The 24,975-nt window shown below is 41.7% G+C and overlaps 1 protein-coding gene across 1 annotated transcript in view; it reads right to left on the minus strand.

The window, feature by feature from the left end:
- HECA (hdc homolog, cell cycle regulator) overlaps positions 1-22,396 on the minus strand; it is a gene marked incomplete at its 5' end in the record, with an annotated part of 46,036 nt that extends 23,640 nt beyond the window's left edge. The window contains one exon of the mRNA XM_080805561.1: positions 22,126-22,396. Coding sequence (XP_080661687.1) covers positions 22,126-22,396 — 271 coding nt within the window. The remainder of the gene's footprint in view (positions 1-22,125) is intronic.
- Between the last annotated feature and the right edge of the window lie 2,579 nt (positions 22,397-24,975).

Genomic DNA, 24,975 nt, shown 5'->3' on the forward strand with positions numbered 1-24,975 from the left:
ATGGACACTATAAAGTACAGTACTGCTTCTGTTTGCTTCTTCCCTCTGTGTGTTGGCAATATGAAAGCTCTATTTGTGACCTACCTCTTGCAATGACTCAGGATATCTATTATTTTCCTAATAATAGTGCTCCTAGTATGAATATTCTCATTTATGATCTATCTCATAGTATTACATGTATTTTTGAAAAACACTGTATTTTACAGTGAACAAGAGTATAAATGATGACAAAGAAAAAACCCATTTGCCATCTCTCTCCTAACTTTCCAATCAGTTTTCCTAGTAGATATTAAAATCTGTACTTGATGGGTGCCAAGGCACTCCCTCCCCTCCTCACTTTTCAAAGGCAACCAGAGAAAGGTGTGAAGGGAGAGGGAAGGCCAGATGACCCAGGGGTCCCACAAACATAGCACCTTTCAGGAGGGCCACCCTCTCTCCCATGCCCCGGGCTCTACTCCTCAGAGAAGCACCTTGCAGACAAGCCAAGTGCTCTCCATCCTTGAACTACTCACCTCATCCACTGCTCACCCCTCCACTTCCTCCCCTTGGCTCCGCTCCCTCACCCTCAGACTTTCCTATTCATACCCAGGTCTCCACGTATTTTTCTCTCACCTGGTTTCTCTGTCAGCATTTCTCTTCTCTCACACACACACAGCCTGGGCTGCTCCTTTCACTCTATTCTGACAGCCAACCCAGCCCTCGGTCCACCTGGTCCATGCAGGTGCGTCTCCCCCTACCCCCCCCTACCTACTCCCAGCCTCACTGGTGAAACTGAGACAATAGTGAAACGGGCTCAGATTGCTCCCAACTCTACCCTGCCTTGTCTTCTGTCAAAGGTCCTCTCTTTGGCTCTAACCCACAAAGGCCAGACTTCTCAGGGTGCTATCGTCCTCATGTGGGACCAGTCTTGTCTCCACTTAGCTCTTCTCAAGGCCATTACCTTCACCTATTCTCCTCCCTCACCTATCAAACCCAGGAATTCATGTCCTACAAATATGAAAAGGAGAATCTCATATTTACCTCAGAGACTAGATCTATGAGGAAAGGCAGACAAAGAACAATGAACTGAGAAATGACACGTGATAAAGAAGTGGCCACATAATCTGAATCTACACCTGGATCACATCACCAATGACAATGACAGGAGTCCAGCAAATTCCATCATCTTAGGTTGACTACTTAAGAAATGTCAATGTAGGGAATGCCTGGATTGCTCAGTCAGCTGAGTGTCCCACTCTTGATTTCAGCTCAGGCTGTGGTCTTGGGGTGGTGGGATTGAGGCTGCACCCTCAGTGGGGAGTCTGCTTCTCTCCTTCTCCCTCTCCCTACGCTCCCCCTACACTCACTCTCTCTATATATAAAATAAAGAAAGATTATTGAAGCTATCTAGTCTTCATCAGGGGCATTAGCAATTATAATGGCAACTTGCATTAATAAGAAAAAATTATATTCACTGGTAAACTAATGACAGATACATGTACTCGTATATAAAACTATAAATTTATAACAGATGTTCACTGAAATAAGGCACACACATTCACATATGTGCATGAGTTTATCTATGAAGAACTATAGACACAACTTTCTCTTTGTAAGTTTATACACATGTACATGTGTCCATGTGCACACATCTATCTACATGCTATTTCCACAATGAAAAACAAACAAAAAAAAAAGCCCTTGAGTTTTACTTTCACTTGCTCTAGCTGCAGAATACCCAAAATGCTCTTTAAAGGAAAACTGCTTATGTTCTTATACATTTAAAACAGAAAACTGTGAAACAACTAGAAAGACAAGGGCCTTCAACCTATTATAAACCCAAACTAGTACTTGAAAGGAAAGATGGTTTTGCTAACCAGGTTCCTTAACAATTAAGTTTTAACTTCCTAATCCACTGTGAACCCCAGTCATTTTTGGTCTTGTTCACAATTGCCACTAAACAACTGTTTACTTTATGGGTTCTCTTTCAGGTGTCACTCTTTGAAGGTTGGCCAGCTCAGCATTAGCCTCTGCAGCACTCTGTCATCACCGTTCAGAATTCTGACCACATTCTCAAAGACCCTCGTTAACCCCTGTCTCCCTGGCTGGCATCAATGCCACAGTGGTGCACATCTTCTCCCAGCAGGGACACAGAAGTCTGAAACTTGCCAGTCTAGCAGGTTTACTTCATCTTTTTTCAGATGCTGGAGTAAAAGAAAATGATGAAAAATACACACAAATGAGTATCTGGAAATGGGAAATATTGATAACACTCTGTGCACAGATGTGATGACATCAGTATTTCCAGTTTCCTTTTTCCTGCTCCTAGAATGAACCAGGGAACATCAATACAGTAAATGACAACCCTGAATATCTTCAACATCACAATTGATCATGAAAATAGTAAAAGTCTGTCATCTGCAAATATTATGGATTTGAAGCCAGATTTTTTAAATCAGCATGTGCTGATAGTCTTAATTCACTAGGTCTGACACACCAAAATCCTCTAAATCATTAAATAAAGACATCAAATACAATACAATGTGAGTATTCAACTGTAGGTCACTAGATATCTGGATGTCTGCAAAAAAAAAAAAAAAAGTATAATAGTTTTATTCCTAAAATGCTTTAAAAACTCAAACTATAAAAATAAATTTCACATAGGAGACATCTCAAAATGATCTGGTTTCTGAATAAGTCAGGTTTTCTTAGCAGGTTTACTGTACATAATTGCCTAAAGAAAGAGTCTTCAAATTTTCCAGGATACTAAATCAACACACATTTGGGCAAATGTATGGTGTCATTTAACAAGGACCCTGTTCTAGGAGATGTGATCAAAATACCAGGGTTTGTCTTAGGGTTAAACACTTATAACAGAAGAAAGAAAATACTAGCAGCTCTCAAGATCACCTAAGTATTACTACCCTGCTAATCACTGCACATCAATTCAAATAATGTTTCTGAACACCTGTTATGAGGCCAGTGCAGAGTTTAGCACAAGAGATGCCAAGTGGTGAACAAGATCATAAGCCATACTTCAATATTTTTCCGAGTATTTTATTTTTGTTGAAAACTGAACACTTTAAAAAATATAAGGTGGAGGGGCGCCTGAGTGGCTCAGCGGGTTAAAGCCTCTGCATTCGGCTCAGGTCATGATCTCAGGGTCCTGGGATCGGAGCCCCGATTGGGCTCTCTGCTCAGCAGGGAGCCTGCTTCCCCCCCACCCCACCCCACCACCTGCCTCTCTGCCTGCTTGTGATCTCTCTCTCTCTCTCCCTCTGTCAAAATAGATGAATAAAAACTAAAAAAAAAAAAATATATATATATATATATATATCTATATATATATATATATATATATAGTGGAAACTCTGAAAACCAGATTCTCTCTCCTCACAGGACATGCTGTTATTACTATCGCTGTTTGTTTGTTTAGTGATTTTCTTGGACTAATTCTGTGAAGTCTGGTTTTTTTTTGTTGGGGGGGGGGGTTTGGTCACGTGCAGCCACTGAAGTCTCTGCTCAGTTATTTTAGTGTTAACTGAGGTAATAACTGAGTCTGCCATCCTTCACCAAGGGGCTGTGTGTGTGCTGGGACATGCCTTCAATGCTTCAACAGTTCACAACCATCTCAGCCATTACTTGCTGCTAGTACTGAGCCCCAAGGCCAGAGGTGAGAACTGAAGCCCACTTCCAGTATTTCCTGGGCCTGCGTGCACCCCTGCCCATGGGCACAGTCTTCTAGAGCACTGGAATATATGAATATATCAGCGCTTTTCGTGAGCCCCCATGGACAACTCATTCCCAAGATTTTCTTTTTAAGGGCAACCTGCTGTTTGCCCCAACTGATATCACTGACACAGGCAGTTGTGATGTTAAACAGTTGCTGCTGATTGTTTTCAATAGATACCCTAAGAAGAGGACTTTACCACTGGGCAATCTTTGAACCAGGTCAAATAAAGACAAGCCCTATAAATGAGCCTTTACTGGGGAGCTTCCAGACAAGTAAATAGTGACAATTGTCTGGAGCTCGGACTTTTGGGGAAGTTCCAAACCTGTTCTTACCCCTCCAATGACTACTAGGCTACTTGTTTAAAGCTACCACGGAGCCAGGGAGAGGGAGTGGGAATAGAGCAAGTTAAAACACAAAATTCACCGTTCTGACTCTGATTCAGTCCTTTTCCTTGAATATACACTCCAAGGATTACTACAAGCCTATGGTTAACACCCAGAGTTCTGAAAAAGTTGGGTTTAATCATTTTTGCCTTTGTTCTCATTGCTTTTATGGAGAAGCAGATTTCTCGAGGTCCTTACCCTACCATTACATGAGTGCTTCTTAATATAAACTTAAGTTTATACACATACTTTGTTATAGAAAAATACGACAGAATAATCAATAAAAGACAATACTTGGTTAGAATCAAATTCCGGGTAAGAATTGAACAGAAATCAAGAAAAGTTGTAAAATTTCTGACTACCATTTTTTAATAGCTGGTAAATGGTTACAAGTTACTATGATACTGGAATTCTCTTTAAATACATTTAGGTGATGTTTACAATATATTTGGAAATGGTATCCTTTGCATTTATTCAAACCTTTAAAAAACTGGGTGTAACGACATTAAATGTGCAAGAGGAACTGTGTTTTCAAATTTTTTTAGGGGTCACACAAGCAAAAATGTCTGACTACCACTCTGAAAAATCACACTATGATTATATCATACACACATTCAGGCAACTCAGAAACTCCCAGACTGAAGCCCCAACTCCTCTGAGTGTGGTCAAGGAGTTCCACGATTAGGCCCTAGTCTGGCCTTCCCATCTGATCACCCAACAGGCCCAAAAGCGAAGACTCTGCTTCAGCCATGGTCTCTCACTGTGGCTGCAGCACAGAAAGCAGATTAGAAGGGAATGAGTGGACACAGACCGAGGAAAGCTAACTGCAGCCCCCACTGCCCCACACCACACCTCAAATTCACTACGTGTTTGCTTATCATTTCTTGATTAACTAAGTATTTTTTAAGTGAAAACTAAAAAGTTTTCTTTCTTAAGTATTTTGAGACCCTTTTCTCTACTACATAAAAAAGACACTAAGTCTTATATATAAAGGGAAGTTAATACAAAAATATTTTGTCAACTTGTTTTAATTAGTATAGCAGCTACAAATAAGCTCACTTAAGCACATCTGTCTTAACCTCCGATTTAGTTTACCCTTCCTTATCTTATTTTAGTAGCTGAGACTGCTCCAAAGTGGGTAGCAAATTGAGTACACCGTGGTTACATTCAATTAAACATGTTTTTATGTTTTGAATAGGGTTTAAACACATGTTTTTACTCAGACAATCCACTCCACACAAATAAACATGGAAGTTTTACATTTAAAAAAAAAAAAGAGCTCTTCAACTATATTTAACAACTTGGGTTTCTAACATTCTCTCAATACATTGTTTATTCTCTTAGACCTACTCTTTCCTTACTTTCAATTAAAATCCACAGCCTACCTAGCCTCAAGCTCACACTAAATTGAAAGCTACAGGCTTCTACTGTACCTATTTTTTTATTTCTATTCTGGCTTTCACATTCTGTTATTGGTAAAAAAATTTGTATTGATAATGACTTTAAAGCAGTAAATTCGCTTTTCCTTTTCTAACAGGGGCCATGTCAAGATCCCAAAGGACAGAGAAATAAATATGCCTGGTTTAGGCTATCGGAATAAAGATAATGGTTCCATAGTTTTCCAGAATGCTTCTTAAAAATACCCAAGTTCCACAGAATAGAAATAAGGCAATCTCTTCATCCATATTCTATAAATATTTCCTGAGCCTACATGGGATCCTTTAATGATATGCCCAGGGTCATCCAGCTAGTACGTGGCCTTCCCTGTTCCATACTTACCCACACTGCACACAGATCAATAAAGTGCATAAAGCCACCTTATAAGAAGAGGCAGTGACCAATAAGCTTTGTGTAACCAGATCATAAGTAGTTCCATAATTTGGAACAGTGTCTTATTCAAAATTATAGCACTACTTACTGTGATCTGATGACCCAAAAACTTATTCAAAATGTTCAATACTCATATTAACACTCGGACTTACCTTAAAACTAGGTATAAGGAAATCCAAATTGAAGAAGCAAGTGCTTAAACCCAATTATGATATAAAGATTTCCTGACCCCATCTTCACAATTCTTAAAAACAAAGATAGAGAGGGGTGCCAGGGTGGCTCGGTTGAGCATCTTGACTCTTGATTTCAGCTCAGGTCACAATCTCAGGGTCCTGGGATCAAGCCCCGGATCAGGCTCTGTGCTTGGCAAGGAGTCTACTTAAGGAGTCTCTCCATCTCCCTTTGCCCCCGACCCCACTCATACAGGCTCTAAGATTTAAAAAAAAAAAAAAAAAAAAAAAAGACAATGTGATAAATCTACTCTAACAGAATTGCTAAACTCAAAAAAAAAAAAAAAAGTCATGAGCAAAGGCTTACATTGTCATTAATGAGAATAAAGCAATTTTCCTTGGAAAAAATGTAAAGAAACACACCATTCTATCCATTCTATCCATATGGAGACTACTGCAGAAAAAGCATGTGGACGTTGAGAAAGAGAAGCTCAGCCTGTCTTGCTTGATCTCTGTTTGGTTCAACAGACTGGGTCAACATACCAACTCTTGAGATTATTTAAGACTAGTATATTTAAATCATAAAATCACAGCACACAGTAACAAAATTCATTTCCCTGCCCTACCCAAACCTGAACTAAACTAAATCCATATACTCCTTTGTTTTCCACATGCCTTTTCTGCCCTGGTGAGCTCCCTGAAAAATACACTTTCTGCTCCCTTGTCTCCCCTTCAAAATAAACCTGGGAAATGCTTTACAGAGATCCCTTCCAGCCCGGCAATCACTCTGCTGGGATCCAAGGAGAAAGACAAAGCCTTTGCCTGGGGGCCACACTAGTCTATTTCTGAAATGCTGCATCAGCAACCAACAAGCAAGTTACAAAATCTGTTGCAACAAGGAAAGACTTGTCAAAGGAGAGAGCATGTCTAAGTTTTATATATACCTCAGTAAAAATAAAAACTAGAGTCAAGAATCAGTCATGTCTATGTCCTGGTCCAGCAGTTTATCACATATTCACACTCAACACAACCTGCTGTAATATGACTTATTTTCAGGATGGTATTTCAAAAGATTTTCTACTGCTAAGCAAACTCAAAGTTATAGACCCCCACTGAGATATTAAGCCAGTGATATCATTCTAACTAGACATTCACTCCTTTTCCAATTACTTCCGTGGAACAAAGATTAATTTTATAGTATGGCCACTCTCAAAGACTCAAAACTATTTATTTCTAAACTAGAGGGAAAAATATATATATACCATTTATAAAGTTACCAAAAATATCTGGAAATTTCTTTTTGCTATTAGAGGATCTGTCAGAGTAAATATAATTCTACTGAAATATATATAAATATATATAAATGTATATGAATATATACTAAATGAATTTTAAATAGTATTTCCAATCTGTCAAGAGAAAAAAATTAATTCCTTAAAAATTTTTCCAAGTCATCACATATCTCATCGAAGATTAAAAAGTTATGATGAAAAGGGATTTAGTCAAAAGTTTCAATCTGATTATCTCAAGGACGAAGTTTACAAAGTGTTTTTAAACCAACCTAATCTCAAGAAAAACAATCATTCAATATAAACATACTGATACATTTGCATGCATACATTAATACTTATACATACCAACCATTATACGCCTATATAACTTGTTTTGATAAAATCCATAGTATAGTTTGATATATCCAAAATTCTTCAATGTAATTTAAAATGTAAAATCTAGGGATACCTGGGTGGCTCAGTCACTTAAGCATCTGCCTTCCGCTCAGGTCATGATCTCGCGGTCCCGGGATCAAGTCCCACATTGGGCCCGGTGCTAACCCTGCTTCTCCCTATGCCTGCTGTTCTCCCTGCTTGTGCTCATTCTCTCTCTCTCTCTCTCTCTCTCTCTGACAAATAAAATCTTTTAAATAAAATAAAATAAAAATGCAAAATCTAAAAGGGAGGTAAGGAAACAAACAAAAGCCACATGTAAGCATTTCAAATGCTTTTACAGCAACACTTAAACTCCCACTCCATAGGACCCTAGAGGCAGGTAAAGAGCAAAAAGCAGAAAGGCCTGAGTGAATCAAGGTACAAACTAATTACAGGCGCACACATGTAAATCATGCAGCACAATAGCCAAAAGCAAATCTTTACTAACAAAATGGTTAAAATCATAGTGGAATTTGCTGTTATGATGAAGCCGGGGGACAAGATGATTCACAGATCCCAACAGAACAATCCCCAAGTCAGCTATCCTCACTCTGGTGAAAAGAACCCCGCCCAAGTTTTCACCACAGTCCTTCCTCATCGTGGGGTCAGAAAGCCCTTGCATAAGGTCTGAAGAGCTCCTCCCTCAAGGAGCTGGACTTGGGCTGAGAACAACAGGCAAGCACTAAAGATTCTCCTGGAAAATCTACACAGCAGATCTCCTAGACCTGAATGTGGAAAGAAACTAAAGGCTCCCGGAATAAGGATTTTGGAAGAATAACATTAGCTGCCAACTCAAGGAGGGGAAAGCTAAGGCCTGCCCTGGGTTCTTCAATAGATCTGAGTGTGCATTCAACACAGTGGGAAGCGGCCACTCAACCACAAAGGTAACTAAGAACCAAAAATTCACCCAGAAAACACTACGACCCCCAAATCATAACCCAACAATTCACTTTTTCAAATAGCTCTATACTTCGTTTGCAAAGAGTCACAAACAATATTTCATCTCATCTTTATTTTCTACAGATAAGAGCATTTGGGCTGAGGGGCACCTGGGTGGCTCTGACTCTTGATTTCGGCTCAAGTCATGATCTTGGGGTCTTGAGATCACTCTCTCTCGCAAATAAATAAACAGATAAATAAATAAAATCTTTAAAAACAGAACATTTGCACTGAGAAAAGTTCACTGGTCTTGCAAAATGCCAGATCTCAAGTTATGACCTACGTCTGTCAAATTTCACACTCTCTGGAACAAGTAGTGAGTTTGGGAACCTCTCTCAAATCACAGCCATTTGAGAAGCACGAGGGCTGACAAGATGAGCATGATGCATGGGGGTGCAAATAAATTTTGGTGTGACTCAAAGCTGTATCTTCATCTTATTAACATACAAACGTAATTTCAATCCAAGTGCCACAATGAGAAAAATTAGAACTTTCTTGTGACTTGGCATTTAAATGTGTTATCACAAAGAACTTATGGGCAATTTAGCCTTAAGAGGACTGAGTTTGCAGCTTTATTCTTAAGAAGAGGTGATAAGTAACTAATGGATAGATAACCTTTATCTACAAGTTTCAAAGTCCTAAGCAGCTAGAATAAAAACTGCAAGGGATTTTAGAAATGTGCAAGACATGACAGGTGTTGAGCACTGCAGCCCAGCTGTCAACCGGACAACAGCGGTCAGGGAAGTGAAGGGTCAGGGAAGGCAGCAGGAACTGCAACCAATTCTGTGAAAACAGACCCTCAAAAATTAAATACAAAAAGGAAACAGAACCTCACTACCATAAGAGCACTGCTGTGCACTGATATCCAAGTCTACTCAGTCATTAACCTTATGCCAGGCCCACACTGCTTTTCCTCCGAGTACCATCAAAACAGGCTCCTTCCCTCAAGCTCCCTACCTTTCTCTCGAGTTCTCTCTCTATGTGGATGTTCTGTGATCATACAAAACCGTAACATTTCTAACCAGCAAGGACACCTGAAATAAGACAAAAGATAAACAATAAACCCAGGAAAATGTACATCAAAAAAGTATTCTGAATATATAAAAACTTGGTGCAAATCAGTAAAAACATAAATATCCCCTAGTAAAATGAACAAAAACCACAAAGGGGAAAACACCACAAATGAGTAGTATACATATAAAGGCACTCACTCAGTGACAATCCACCAAATGCAAATAAAAATAACAATGAGATGTAATTTTTCACCTATCTGATGGGTGGAGATGAAAATGATCATCAAAACCCAAAACCCATGCTGAGGACTGTGAAGAAAGGCGCACCGCAGGGGTCGCACAAACAGGTAACCCTTTCTAGAGGGCAGTTTGGCACTTTGTCTCGAAGCCTTAAAAACCACATGCCTTGGGCTCCTGGGTGGCTCAGTTGGTCATGATCCCAGGGTCCCAGGATGGAGTCCCACATTGGGCTCCCTATTCAGCAGGGAGTCTGCTTCTCACTCTCCCTCTGCCTGCAGCTCCTCTTGTGTGTGCTCCCCGCTCCCCCACTCTCAAATAAATAAATAAAATCTTTTTTTAAAAAAATGCCTCATGACCAGTGATCCCACATCTAGGACTTTAGCCTACAGAAGATAATCACACCCCAGTCATTAACTACAGTCCATTAAAGACAGTGTCAGTTCAAATGTTCACAAGCCCCACAATTCCAAGACCAGGAAATCCTTCCATCATAAAGAGAAGGAATCAGACAAACATGAATGGAAAATTCATGAATGAGTGCTTCCTTGGTCAAGTGTTTTGTTTCCCAAATTTAATTTCAGTTCAAGTACCCAAATGATAAGCATAAGGCCTTTAAAAATAATTTAAACAGCCCTCTTGCTTCTTTGATGTTTTTATACTGCATTTAACTCCTCTACTCAAAAGTGTGTTTATACACATGCACGGGTGTCCATCAAGATGGGCCCGATACCACACAGGATCAAACTGTAGCATCTGGGTCAGGCACGTCTCTGTAACCCAAACATGCCTCTTCTGCAAAAAAGGAAAGAGGCCATATCTGGAGCTTAGTGTCCTCTTCCTCAAGTGCAGACTGCCCACTGCCGGGGGCTTAGCTGGCTCCTAGAGAGCACTAAATAAAGGGCAGTTGTGGCATCACCACTGTTCCAACTGCTGGAAGCAGCTGCTTCTCCTTTCTGTGGATTCTATGGGTTCTGCAGTCCCAACACAACTTGCACCCAGGAATTTTACCCAATTTGCTCTGGAAGCAAGACATTATCTGCAGACCTAACACTAAAGGCCTCATATAGTGGCACCACACCTTCACAAGGCCATCAGCAGTGCAACATGTGAGCAACCCACGAAGAACCAGGTCTGAGGGGCTGGAAACCACCTGGAGTCGTTCTTGGAGTGGCCCCTGATGTTAGACGTTCACATTTCTATTTCTCAAGGCCAGGCTCTCTCTGCGGCTTCTGGCAGCACTGAGTGTGTTCAGTAACAACCATTACCAACCAACCCCAGCTCAGCCTCTCAGATTACAAACTGCACATGCTGCCAATCAGAAACAGCCAGAACCTGATTCTATATATTCCCCAGTTTCCATTTCTGCCCAGACACTGAGCTTCGTCAGGCACTGAAACACAACAAGTAATGTGTCACTTTAAGAAGTTGTATTAGAGTTCTGGGGCACCTGGGTGGCTCAGTGGGTTAAGTGAGTTAAAGCCTCTGCCTTCGGCTCAGGTCATGATCCCAGGGTCCTGGGGTAGAGCCCTCCCCCCAAATCAGGCTCTCTGCTCAGCAGGGAGCCTGCTTCCCTTCCTCTCTCTCTGCCTACTTGTGATCTCTATCAAATAAATAAATAAAATCTTAAAAAAAAAGTTGTATTAGAGTTCTACTAAATATTATACCAAAATAACCATATTCCAGAGTGCTCATTTAGAAATCTTAAAGAGTTTGTGATTCGGTTTCAACATCAGTGTCAAAAGACTCTCCTGAGATGCTTTTATAACTTGAAAGGACATGATCTGAAGTATCATCAAACTTATGCTTATCCCTAGGGAAAAATCTACATTTTAAATCTGGCAAATAGCTTCCTTACCTATATAAGCAATTTGATACCTGTTAACTTTTGCCTAAACTTACCCTTTTTCTCAGTTTTTTAAAGGCATATGCTTTAAGACCATCTATTTCTAATAAATTTCCAACAAATAAAAATTAGAAATCCTGAATTATGACACTGTCTTTTGCAACCCAACTACCTGTAATTGTTATTAGGGGGGTAATGTGATCTGAACTGCAAAATATTTTGAAGAGATCAAGAATGTGCCACTGTAGCCTAAAAACTATTTTCAGCTGAAGGCACTTGAGTTCCTGAAATCTCTTATCTGCCTAAATGCAGAGCCTCTCAAAAGAACTGCTTTAAGGGGCGCCTGGGTGGCTCAGTGGGTTAAGGCCTCTGCCTTCGGCTCAGGTCACAATCCCAGAGTCTTGGGATCAAGCCCCGCATCGGGCTCTCTGCTCCGTAGGGAGCCTGCTTCCTCCTCTCTCTCTGCCTGCCTCTCTGCCTACTTGTGATCTCTGTCAAATAAATAAATAAATCTTTAAAAAAAAAAAAAAAAGAACTGATTTAAGTCTCCTCCTAGGAGCAATCAAGGAAGACTGACTCCTACCAGAGAAAAGTCTCCACACACACCTAAGCAGACATTGTCACAAAACTATCATCTCTCTATATTTTCTAAGGGCCCATTTATCTTTCCAGAAAGCTATTTCTTTTCCTATAGGTGCCCATCTTCCTTTCCCTTTCTCTTATTAAGAAGTCATGTGTTTTCCCCTGTCTTTTCCCCTCCCCTTCTCCTGTGAAGGTGGTATATAAGCCACATATTCTAACCACCCCCCAACTTTGAGTTGAATTATTTTCCTGTGATTAAATCCATCTTTTCTCTTATTAATTTATCTTTTTTTGGCTTAATTTGCAGACCCCAATCATTACACCTAAGAGAATGGAGGAAAATCTTTTCCTCCTGACAATTTAAATCTACTGATTACATACGAGTGTTTACGAAAATCATGCTAACCTTATTAATTGCAGTCAAAGCAATTATATGATTAACATTTTACACTTCCTCTTTAAGTCTTCCTCTTTTCTTTAAACTTCCTCTGAATCTGTTTCTAACCCTTAGATTGTTTTCAGGTATTATCTTTATAACTTAGCAGAAAGAATTTGTTTCCCTTTTCTACTTCTAATAAATCAGGACATATAATAATTAAGCATTAGAAACACTACCCTTTGCCATTTTATAAAAATACTCTAGTACAATCGAACTGAAACATCTGTTGATTAAATAAAGCAAATTGCTATTTCACCAACCACTGAGAACTGGAAGCTTTCTCAAATATACAGAATTAAGAGACACACACATATATACAAAGTTACTTTGTACAAAACAATGAGAGCCAAACCCAGAGTTTTAAAACTGATCCAATGATGATAAAAATAGAATGACAAACCAAGAAAATTAATCCAACCTGGCACAGAGATATATATATACACTTTCTACAGCGGTATGAAAAATAAACCATAGAGACAACTCTCCCTCCAGAGAAAGCCCTTTCTGCTCAGATGGCCCCAACCACTCCATTGGCAGTTGGTTCTCTTAAGTTAACCTCAAGCTCCTAACCTCCCATGGCTGAGAAAGTACAGGGATGCTGGTGCCCACAATGAAGACAGACTCTCCACACAGCAGCCTTGGGTACTGTGCCCACTGCTTTACTGAAAAACCAAAATCAAGGCTCCATGGCAGGTTGGGCCAATAATCCTTGACTAGTTGTATCAAAAGAAAAATTGCTAAAATACCACTCTATTGAAATTACAACTTTATCAGCTTGCCAGCAACCTATGGTGGCAAACCAAATAAATGAACATGTGTCCTTTTGCAGGTACAGTTGACCATGTATGTGTCTGCTTACAAACTTCCAAGATAGTCCTTTCCTGGCTACAAAACATCCAGATTTGACTGTCAGGCCCCATTCCCTTTCCAGCCTCCTGTCCTACCACTGCACCTAAGACCAATCACAAACTCCTGGCAACAACAAGAACTTAAGTCTCTTTCTTTGCTTTCAGAGCTAACTGCTTCTCTTCCTGCAGGACTCAGCTCAAACATCCTCTCCTCCAGGAAACATCATTTTCTCCACTGGGCATCCATAGCACATTATCATACCTCATGGTGCTCACATGTCTCTGTGACACATGTCACATGTCACTACGAGCCTATAGGAATGTAGATTCTGATGCGTTCAACCACAATTCAACATTAAACTTCCAATTATAGAAGAGACAATAGGCACATAATAAATGTTTAGAAAAATGGGTGTACACAGATGAACAAACAAAACAAGGAATAAGCAAACAAATAAACACTTGAACTGATGAACTTTCTAGCTGAGGACTGGAGAGAGGGGATATTAAAACTATTATGTTAGTAATATTAAGCACTGACTGATCCCCAAAGAATACCCTGAGCTCCCTACCTCCTTTCAGCTACTCTTCAACTCCACATGTTTATTTCACTTCCCCATATCATAGTAATACAATCTCATCTCTCTTTTTTTTTTTTTTTTAAGATTTATTTATTTGTGGGGTTAGGGAGAGAGAGGGAGAGAGAATCTCCAGCAGACTCCTCGCTGAGCACAGAGTCTGACATGGGACTCAATCTCATGACCCATGAGATCGCAATCTGAGCTGAAACCAAGAGTCAGAGTTAACTGGCTAGCCACCCAGGGGCCCACAATTCCCATCTTTAATCCAAATTTTTATCACCTCAGAAGCTCCGGCTCTTTATTTCTAAGCTACCCATGTGTAGTATACATGTAATAACCTATTTGTACCGGTTTCTATAAAGGCTCCCAAGTAGACCATAAGCCCCTTGGGGCCACTTCTTTTGTCCTTGTAATCCCAGAGCCCAACACAGTGCCTGACAAATAGCAGGCACTCAATATATGAGATGAATAAATAAGTGAAGAAAGGAGGACAATTGTCACATTTTGCTTTGTACTTTTTTCTTTTCTATTAAATCATCTGATTTTTCCAGATAAACTATAATCAGAGAGAGATGATGAGGGAAGAACAGATCACTTGTAATCAAATCAGGGCTTCAATAACAACCTGTATGAAATCAGTCTTTTCTTTTCTTTTTTTTTTTTTAAAGATTTTATTTATTTATTTGACAGATCACAAGTAGGCAGAGAGGCAGGCAGAGAGAGAGGGGGAAGCAGGCTCCCCGCTGAGCAGAGAGCCCCATGCGGGGCTCGATCCCAGGATCCTGGGATCATGACCCAAGACGAAGGGAGAGGCTTAACCCACTGAGCCACCCAGGCGCCCCTGAAATCAGTCTTTTCTTATATTAATGTTCAAAGACCCTTCACCACCTTATTGTCTCCTGGTGTCTTTTCTCAACATAGAATCATTTTAAAAGTCTTGTAATTGAATAAAGTTGAACCAATCACAAAACTTACAAAGCTATTACGGATAGTGCCATATCTGCCAGGCTCTGAGCCAAGATCTTTAATACAGTTTTTCTCCATCTTCAGAAACACTCTAAAGGATTGTGTTTAGAAAAGGAAGTCTGAGAAAGGTTACATAACTTGCCCCAAGTCACTTTGCTAATAAACTGCGGCACCTAGGTTTGCACCCACGCCTGTTCAGACCACACGCTTACTAAAACTTTAAAAATGTTAGGCCTTATTTCTTAAGATTAGAATAATGGTGCAGACAGAATTTCAAAAGCCTATGTTTTCACCTTCACTATTACCAACTGCTAAAATACCACTCACCACTATTGGATATCTTATTGAATCCTTGTTAGCCACCAAATCACTAAAGAGCACAGAAGTCCCCAAAACAAATAAATGCAGCTTTGGAAAGTCCCCTCAAGTGTGGTAGCATCCTCTCCTGGCTCTTGATCCTACTGGGGCCCTCTTACTGCTGAGATGGTCAGGGATACCAGCAATTCTCCAGCATGCCTTTAAAGCAACGTCCCTAGAGACTAGTGAGGCTATGGGGAAAGGACACGCTGACCACAGTGGGATCAAACTGCTATAAGTTTTCTATGAGACAATCTGTCACCATGTATTAAGTAATTTTTTTAAAAATGCCTATCCTTTGACACAGCAAGTCCACAGGTAATTGAGTAATGCCTACAGATGTATAAATAAGAAACTAAAGGTCAGATAATAGTAGAATGATCAAATTATCCAAGATGCAAACATATGATGGCATGTTACGTAGTCATTAAAATGGTGATGCACCTGTGTATTTACTACTCTGCTAAAATGTCTACAAAATACTACATATGTAAAACACAGATTATAAAATATATAATCCTTTTTGAAAACTGTATACATATTTTTGAAAATTCTGTAAGAGAAAAAATTAAAAGTGTCCAAGAATATGCATCCAAATGTTAACAATGGAGATCTAAGTGGTAGGAGGATGTGCTTGACTAGAAGGGCAAAGAGAACTTCACCAATCTTCTTCATTTTTTTAGTGGCCATTTTATTACTGTTAAATAATGAAATAACAAAACACTTTTAGTTAAATCAATCCCTTAAAAATGCCAAAGACCTCACAAAATCAGTTAGAACAGGTTTTTTTTTTCCTCCTAAAATTTTCCTTTTGATGACTTCAAGTTTTTTCAATTGTTCATAGCTAAGCCTAGGGTAAATTCATAGGAGGATTAAGCTTCAAGAGTCTTCCCAGTTTTATCTCCTATTTTCAATTCTCTATGGAATGATATATATTCTTGGACTTGCAGGAAAGCTGACATTGAAGGTTTAGTTTCTAGAATTTAAACTCAGGTCCTCTAACAAGAAGGAAAGAGTAAGGACTATGCGCAAAACTCCATTAGCAGAACACAGAATAGTTCTTAAAAGTGCACAAGATGAATCTTTGATGGATGAGGCAATATTTTCTACCAATCCCCCATTACAAAGGTGGATTTTAAAAGGCAAGGTCCAAAAGTAGAAAATATTTTTAAAGAACTGACAAAAGGAACTTCTAAATAAGGCAAGAAAATGTCTTCCAAGATGACAACTGCACTCAACATATCTTAGACCTGCAATTAATACTCCTTGATTTGAAAATAAACAGCAAACATTCATTTTTCTTCTGAAAAATATTATTTATTTTTTGTGTGAATTTTTTTAAAAGATTTTATTTATTTGACACAGAGAAAGACACAGCGAGAGAGGAAACACAAGCAGGAGGAGTAGGAGAGGGAGAAGCAGGCTTCCTGCAGAGCAGGGAGCCTGATGCAGGGCTCGATCCCAGGATCCTGGGATCAGGACCTGGACGGAAGGCAGACGCTTAACAACTGCTAGGTAATTTAAATGTAGTAAGAATTCAAGTAAGCACCTAAAAAAAGAAACTATTTGAAATATACTACAAACCTGGGGTTATACTAAACATGTTTACTGGCCTAAGTATGCAGAAAAGCACAAATCTTGTTTATAGGGTTCCAAAAACCTACTTGTAAAGATGTACGGAATTAGGAACACGTTTCCCATCAAAACAATGTCAGACTGGTAGTGAACTCCCAACCTGATCCATAAATGGGAGTGAGAACTACTCCACACCTGTGTCTTAGGTGAACGGCACTAGTGTTCTAAGTGAAGAAACAGATAATGCTAGGGCAATTAAAAGAGCTTCCCTCGGAGCAGAAAGCTCTCAGCTGAGTACCTCTCCAGAGGCTCTCCAGCTAAGAGATGCCACTTCCCAGGTCATATACCTTCTTTCTGGGGGCAGCCCATGTCCAAATGACCAGTCAAGGGGGGATGGTGAGTTTAAAGATCCTGCCTCCATGTCTCAAGGAAAGATAACTCTGCAGGACCATCCCAGCTCCAGAAGTCTCAGCTGCAACTGCAGAGCAGTTCAATTCCTCCCTCTGTTCAATCCTGCTTCCCTCACTGCCCAGCTAGCGCATTTCCAGTAAAATTCCTACACATAAAATCTCTGTTTCAAAGACTATTTCCAGAATCTGCCAAATTAACACTTAGTAAGCTCATATTATAAGTCAAACACCATATATGTGTATGTAAGTAATATGTCTGGAATATATGTGATAGGTCTTACTGTATATGTATGGGTAGGTACTGTAATTCCATTTTAAATATGCAGAAACTGAATCTCAAAGAAGTCAAATGACTTGCCTGAGATCATATGGCAAATAATTTGAGGAACCAGGACAGGAATCTATGCCTACCAAATGCACAACCAATCACTATATAAACTAGCTCCATTTACTAGAAAGTGTTGTTGAATGGATTAAAGACAGATTCAGCTACCCAGGGGTTCTGGTGGCAGTTAAGAGTAAGTGGCGTGATGAACCATCGTCATCCATAAAACAGGAATTACTAAAAGGATCTGGGATCCAGGCCCACTGAAAACTAGATACTGTGATCAAGGGTTCATATTTTTTTAGGCCTTAAGTGAAAAAGCAGTGGCCTAATGGAACCAGAATTCCAGAATGAAACTGCATAGTTATAACTGACTGCATGATTACTAGATCCTAAAAATAATGATTGGCAAATCTTGTCCACCTACAATCAAAATGCTACAGTATGTGCACAGATGTTTACTATGTAGGAATAGGATGGCACTTCATCTTTTACTCCAATTCCTACAAAAAGCTTCATAAACCAGGATCTAAAAATGTACTAAGAAACTTATTAGGAGTACAAAGTCCTTACAATTAATATTCATCTTATTCAAGATGCACAACTGCAACCAGTTCAACTTCTTCACCTACAATCCTACCATAGCTTCCCCAGCTTTCCCTAACTAGCAGTCCTCTTTTATCGAATAAGCAGCTATTTATACCTACTGACAGGCAGTGAACAACTAAGAACTAATAGTACCCTTCCCTGGTGGCCATAATGCCCAAGAACTACATGACATAAAACAATTCTATAAGCTCCAAACAAGTACAAGCTACAACTACTATTAACTTCATGAAATTGGCATGCTTGCATATGCAGATCACAACTAAGTCGCACAGTGAGAACAAACCCTTTAAAATTTTAACAGAATTCAGATTACATCCTTAGAATTATTTGATTTGCAATATTCATAACTGCAAAATCTAATGTCACAGTTAAAAAAAAAATTGAATATACTTAGAAATACTATACTGGGGTATACTTAAGTCACTTAAGCAGTCAAGCGTCTGCCTTCCGCCCAGGTCATGATCTTGCCATCTGGGATCGAACTGTCTGGGAGTGAATCCCATGTTGTCAGGCTCCCTGCTCAGTGGAAAGTCTGCTTCTTCCTCTCCCTCTGACCCTTCTCAACCCCACACCGCTCATGCGTGTTCTCTCTCTCTCTCTCTCTCAAGTAAATAATCTTTAAAAAAAAAAAAAAAACCAAAAAAAAAAAAAAAACAACAACAACAAAAACTGGGGTCCCTGTGTGGCTCAGTCAGTTAAGTGTCTGCCTTCAGCTCAAGTCCATGATCCCGGAGCCCTAGGATCGAGCCTGAGCCCCCCATTGGGCACACCGCTCATGCGTGTTCTCTCTCTCTCTCTCTCTCAAGTAAATAATCTTTAAAAAAAAAAAAACAAACCAAAAAAAAAAAAAAAACAACAACAACAAAAACTGGGGTCCCTGTGTGGCTCAGTCAGTTAAGTGTCTGCCTTCAGCTCAAGTCCATGATCCCGGAGCCCTAGGATCGAGCCTGAGCCCCCCATTGGGCTCCCTGCTCTAATGGCAGCCTGCTGTCCATCTGCCTCTGCTCTTCTTGCTTGAACTCTCGCTCTGTCAAATAAATAAATAAATAAAATCTTAAAAAAAAAAAAAAAAGATTGGACTCCCTGCTCAGCAGGGTGTCTGTTTCTCCCTCTCCCTCTGCTGTTCTCCCTGCTTATTCTCTCTCACTCTCTCTCTCAATAAATAAATCTTTAAAAAAAAAAAGAAATACTATACTAGTCCAACTGATGTCATTCCAAAACTCAAAAATAATTGGGCTTATTGGTTGATTCTTGAGAATCTGCATATCTATTGCCCCTTCCTTTAAAATTCACCCATACCACCTCTCCCACCCCAATATTATAAAGTACAGCGTCACATGGCAAAAAAAAAAAAAAAAGCATTTATAATTTCCTTACTTTACTTATCAGTTTTGCACACAGGAGGCCTTAGCATCCATGTTCAGGTATCAACTGTGGTGAAAAGTTCTTCAAATTAAGGTGGATCATTCACTGAGACATGATACGATGTTAGAACCAAATGTGGCATCATAAAATACAGCTCAGGGACCAAAGTCTGTACCTTCTCTAACCCTAACCAGGGCAATGTTTGGCCCATTTCCTCCCTTTTCCCCCACTCATTTCATAAAACAAGCTCCAAATCAGAAACACACAGCTTCACACAGACATATTCAGAACTGCTAAATATACCTGACTTTGCCATTTCCAAGGAAATAATCAGATCATAACCAGCTTGAAGTTTACAAAGGAGGAGATATCACCAGCCTAAGAAAAAAATTTCTTCACACCACCTTAAAGTTGTCTAATCTTTTTTCTAAAGAATTATTTTTTTATTTAATTAACATGGAGTGTATTATTAGCTTCAGAGATAGAGTTCTGCGAAAGTAGTCTAATCTTTTGGAGAATAAGGAAACAGAGAACTTGAAGCTTCCATACAGACAAAAAAAAAGGGGGGGGGTAAGCCACACTGCCACCAGACCTGGAATGCAAGCTCCTTGAGGACCAGGATATCCTCTCTTGATTACCACTGTACCTTTTAATACTTAGCACAGTAGTGGTAACACTGTAAGTGTCTAATAGTTTTTGAAGGAGTGAATGACAGCTATCATTCATTGATCACTTTCCCTGAGGAACTTTAGTAAGCACATTAGAAACATAACAAGACTTTAAACAAGAACAGCAAACTGGGCAAGAAAGTGACACTCCAAGCCTCACCATAACCCTATGAGGGAGCCAATGTAATAATATATATAATATTTTTTCAATTTTAAAGTTGAGGAAATCAAGTCTGAGAAAGACCAATGTTCCCAAGAAGGCAGAGCTCTAAAGGGCTAAGCCCCAAGTCTGTCTTCCTTTCCCTCTGCCACATCAATACCAAAACGAAGTGTAGAGCTTGGAAAAAAGAACATGGAGAAGACAGCCTGGCCAAAAACTGCATTATCACACATTCAAAACCAGGATGTCTGTTCCTAGAAAAAAGAAAAACCTTCTTATTTCAATATTGCAGACACACAGCCAATGGGGCCTATGGTTCTGTTCTTAACAGGCAACACTTCAATCTCCTATGTTCAGAGCACTGTAGGGTTCTTCTCAGTGCAGGTGGCCGTTTAAAAAGTGACTGATCTGCATAAAGAATGGCTTCAAAGGCTGAAAAACTACAAGTTAAAAGCCAGATACAAAGATCCTAATCTCCCTTCATTAAAGTATACCTCTATTCCCTTCCCTGAAAAACGGCCTGAACAGAGGAATTCCAAGACCTGTCCAAGAAAGAAGTGTTCGCCGGGCACCGTGTAACGAAAGCCATGCCTGTGCAGTGACAACGGCAATCCTGTCCACTCTTCACTACGTGCCCCTCCAAAGGTGCATTCAGGCACTGCCTAAGATTAGTTGGCTTCCTTCTAAAACTGTGAAAGAGAATCATACAGAGGTTCATTTTTTTTTTTTAACTCGGGTCTGAGAACGGAAGTCAAGTTCAGATTCTCTTCCTTCCTCAAGCGAGCAAGAGAATTAAAGAGCGCGCGCGCGCCAGCACACACACACACACACACACGCACACACACACACACACACACGCCCTATAGTAAAAATGTCTCGGGGCCTCTTCACCTGTGGCAGTTGCCGCAGCAAGCCCGGATCTGCTGGGATTTAAGGCTCTTCCTCATTCGGAAGGAAAGACGGGGAGCTGAGGGGGACACCGGCAAGAATGAACTGGTGTCTAAGTTTCCAATCGGATCCTTCTTCTCAACTTGGGCAGCTTTCTCCTTTCCCCGCCCTTCCCCCACGGCCCGGGGCACACACTTGGTCCCGCCAGGACCCGCAGGGCCCGAGGGGAGCACGGCCGCCGCCAAGCACCCGGGCGCCCCTCGGAGTAGGAGTCGGAGTCGGAGGCGCAGCCGACCCCGGGCGCGCGACCCGGGAGCGCGACCCAGAAAGGGGCCGCGGAATCGTTGTCGCCGCCGCCGCCAGGCGTGGGGACCGGGAAGGGGCAGCCGCCGCGGGGCGGAGAGGCGGGGTGAGCACTTCCTGACTCTCGCATTGTCCACGCACCGCCCGCGCCCCGCCACCGCGCCGTCCCCGTCGGGGAGGAAGTTGGCGCTCGCCCCGCCAGCCCTGTCTTACCGTTCTTGGCGTCGCCCGCGGCTGCAGCCCCCGCGGCGACCGCGGCGTTGGCGGCGCCAGTCCCCGCGCCTCCGGTGCCCGCCGCGCCCCCGGTGCCCGGCGCTCCCGCCGCCGCCGCTCCGCAGCCGGCCGCCGCCGCCAGGCCCCCCCCGGCCGCCGCGCCCGCCGCGCCCGCCGCTGCCAGGGCCCCGGCTCCATTTTCCTGCTCGTCCCCGCTGCTGTTGGCGCGCTTGTTTTTGCGGCCGCCTTTGCTGTTTTTGGGGTTGGGCATCTCGCGAGCGTCCAGGTGCCCGGCGTCAGCGAACGCGGCTCCCCGCCGCACGGCCGCTCCCGGGCCGCGCGGAGCGGGCTCCGGGAGGCAGAGAATGGAGGGCGCGGGCCGGCGGCTCCTCCGGCGCCCGTCTAGCCGCGCGGCCCGCGCCGCGCCATCCCGGCCGCCGCGCCCTCTCCGGCTTCCTGGAGCCGGCGCGCGGCCACCCGAGGCTCGCAGCCGCGCGAGCGCCGCGGGCTCGGGACGCGAGCAAGACGCTCCCGAGCCGGAGGGAAAAGGCGGGTCTCCGGCTTGTTTTGATTCGGCTCCGCTGACACGCTCTGGCCCCGCCCCCGCCCGTGACGACACTGGGGATTCGGCCTGGCCGCGCCCACCAGGTGACCTCACGGCGGAGTGGCCCACCCGCGTGACGTCACGCTCGCGCTGAGCCGGCCACTTTCGAGTGACGTCATCCTGACGCCCTCACCGCAGGCTTGCGGAGCTGCTGGGCATCTGCTAAGCGAGCTACGTGAAGTCGCCCCCTAAACCAATCCGGGAGCTTCTCAAGTAGTTATTTTGTCGCCTCCTGACCTTCATGTGATCAAGTCTTAGAACAATATGGTCCGGAAAAATAGGTGGGTAACTAGAACAAGAAGTGAAAACAAAGGATTTCGGATTAGTAATCCATCACAACACCTTCCCCTTCAACATCAGTTCTAGGTTCGGTAATTATAGATGCAAGATTGAATTCCCAGACAACGGAAATGAACAGCAGAGTCCCTGAATGAGAACCCGGCACAGTGTGGTGGTGAAAGTAGTTCATACAATCAGGGCCCACCATCCAGGGATAAAACTAAACGTTGTCTGTGATCACCAAGCGGGTGAGGGGAAAACCCAACCCCCATGGATAGGGCTGAGCTGTCCTGAAAAAGAGAAGGCTGCGTTGTGAGCAGGCTAAGGTTAGAACGTGACACCTGTGAAGAGAGGCAAAGACATGAGGGCAGGAGAAAGACCCGTGGGGAGAGTTTTACATGGGCTCGCATTTCTGCAACTTTATTGTCTTTTCACAGACCAGCTTCTTCCCAAACCTCAGGTCCCAAATCAAGCGCACTTCCTTCAGGATGTTATAACAGAAACACCTTCCGGAAGGAGCTATCAGAAGTATCACTGTTTATTTGTCTCATCCATCTCTCATTAAGTTGTCAATGTACATGTTTACTTATTTCCTATCCATCTCCTTCTTACTCACATGAAGCTCCACAGGTAGTAGATTTTATCAGTCTTGGGCACCTCAGGGAACAACAGCTAGCTTGTATTTGTTGAGTGTATAAATTAGATTCTTTTTTCATGAACTATAAAGGAAAAAGTATTTTGGCTGACAATTTACAGTTTTCCCCTCCTATATATAGTGTAATCTTTTTTAATTAACCCAGCTCTCCAGTAAAGGCTTGGTGGCTGTGTTGGAAGGCACAAAGAGACAGGCAGAGGAGCACAAGGAAGAGAACCCTCCCCGTGCTTCTCACCTAATGAAGGGATTCTGACTGGGAACAGAGCCCATAGCAGAGCTTGGAGCTACAAGGAGGAATGCTGTATACTTAGGAGCAATTGCTGGTTAGACTTTTCAGCAGGAAAATGATGAACCATTTAATTCCCTAGTATATATTGATGGTTACATTAGATAGATACTTCGTTCCTATATTTTTACATCTATTTCTACCCTAACCTGACTTCCTCTATGCACTAGAAGAGCAGGGATTGAGTCTATCTTTCTACCTAACTCTTCAGAGTCTAACAGAAAGCCTGACCCACAGAAAGCAGTCAGTACAAATCTGTTGAATGGAGGATGCCTACATTCTTCTGGCTACATTTTTCTGAACCTTGAAGTCTCAACTAAATCATCAATTATCGAGGAAGTCTCCTCTGATAGCCCAAGGCTAGATTTGCCTCTTGTGCTCCCGGTATCTTCCCCACCAAAACAGCCTGCACAGAAAGGTATTGAAAATGGCTGTTCACTCATCTGTCTGGGCCTCCACTGTACTACCAGCCCTATGATGGCAGAAATTGTGTCTATCTTAGTGATCACTGTATCCTTGGTACTTAACACGGTGCACAGTATTTATTACACAGTAAGTATTTATTAAATGCATGACAAGTACATGAATAAATGAATGGACAAATGCATTGAAGGTATATGCAGCAGGATTTGATCACCACCTGGACCTGTGAAGTCAAAAAATTCTGAAAACTGGAGGAAATGCTGCAGGTGGTTGATTAAATAGAGACTTCAGGAGGGAGGATGGAGGAGCTGGGGACAGAGATAATGAGTTAATGTGGCCAGTTCGGACGTAGGTTAATGTCATTGCTAGGGTCCTTCACTGAAGGCAGCTGAGCGATCTCACAGTATTTTGGTGACCTTGGCTTTGGCCTTTCTTTTTTTTTTTTTTTTTCTTTATTTCTTTTTTTCTTTTTTTTTTCTTTATTTCTTTTTTTCTTTTTTTTTTTTTTGAGTGGTGAGAATGAAGAAGTTTTATGTTAGAATACAAGAAAATTGAGATAACTATTTTCTTGAATAAGTACATTGCTGTCATGCCATATTGGAT

Source organism: Martes martes (genome assembly GCF_963455335.1).
Source record: "Martes martes genome assembly, chromosome: 6".
In the NCBI taxonomy this organism is placed as follows: domain Eukaryota; kingdom Metazoa; phylum Chordata; class Mammalia; order Carnivora; family Mustelidae; genus Martes; species Martes martes.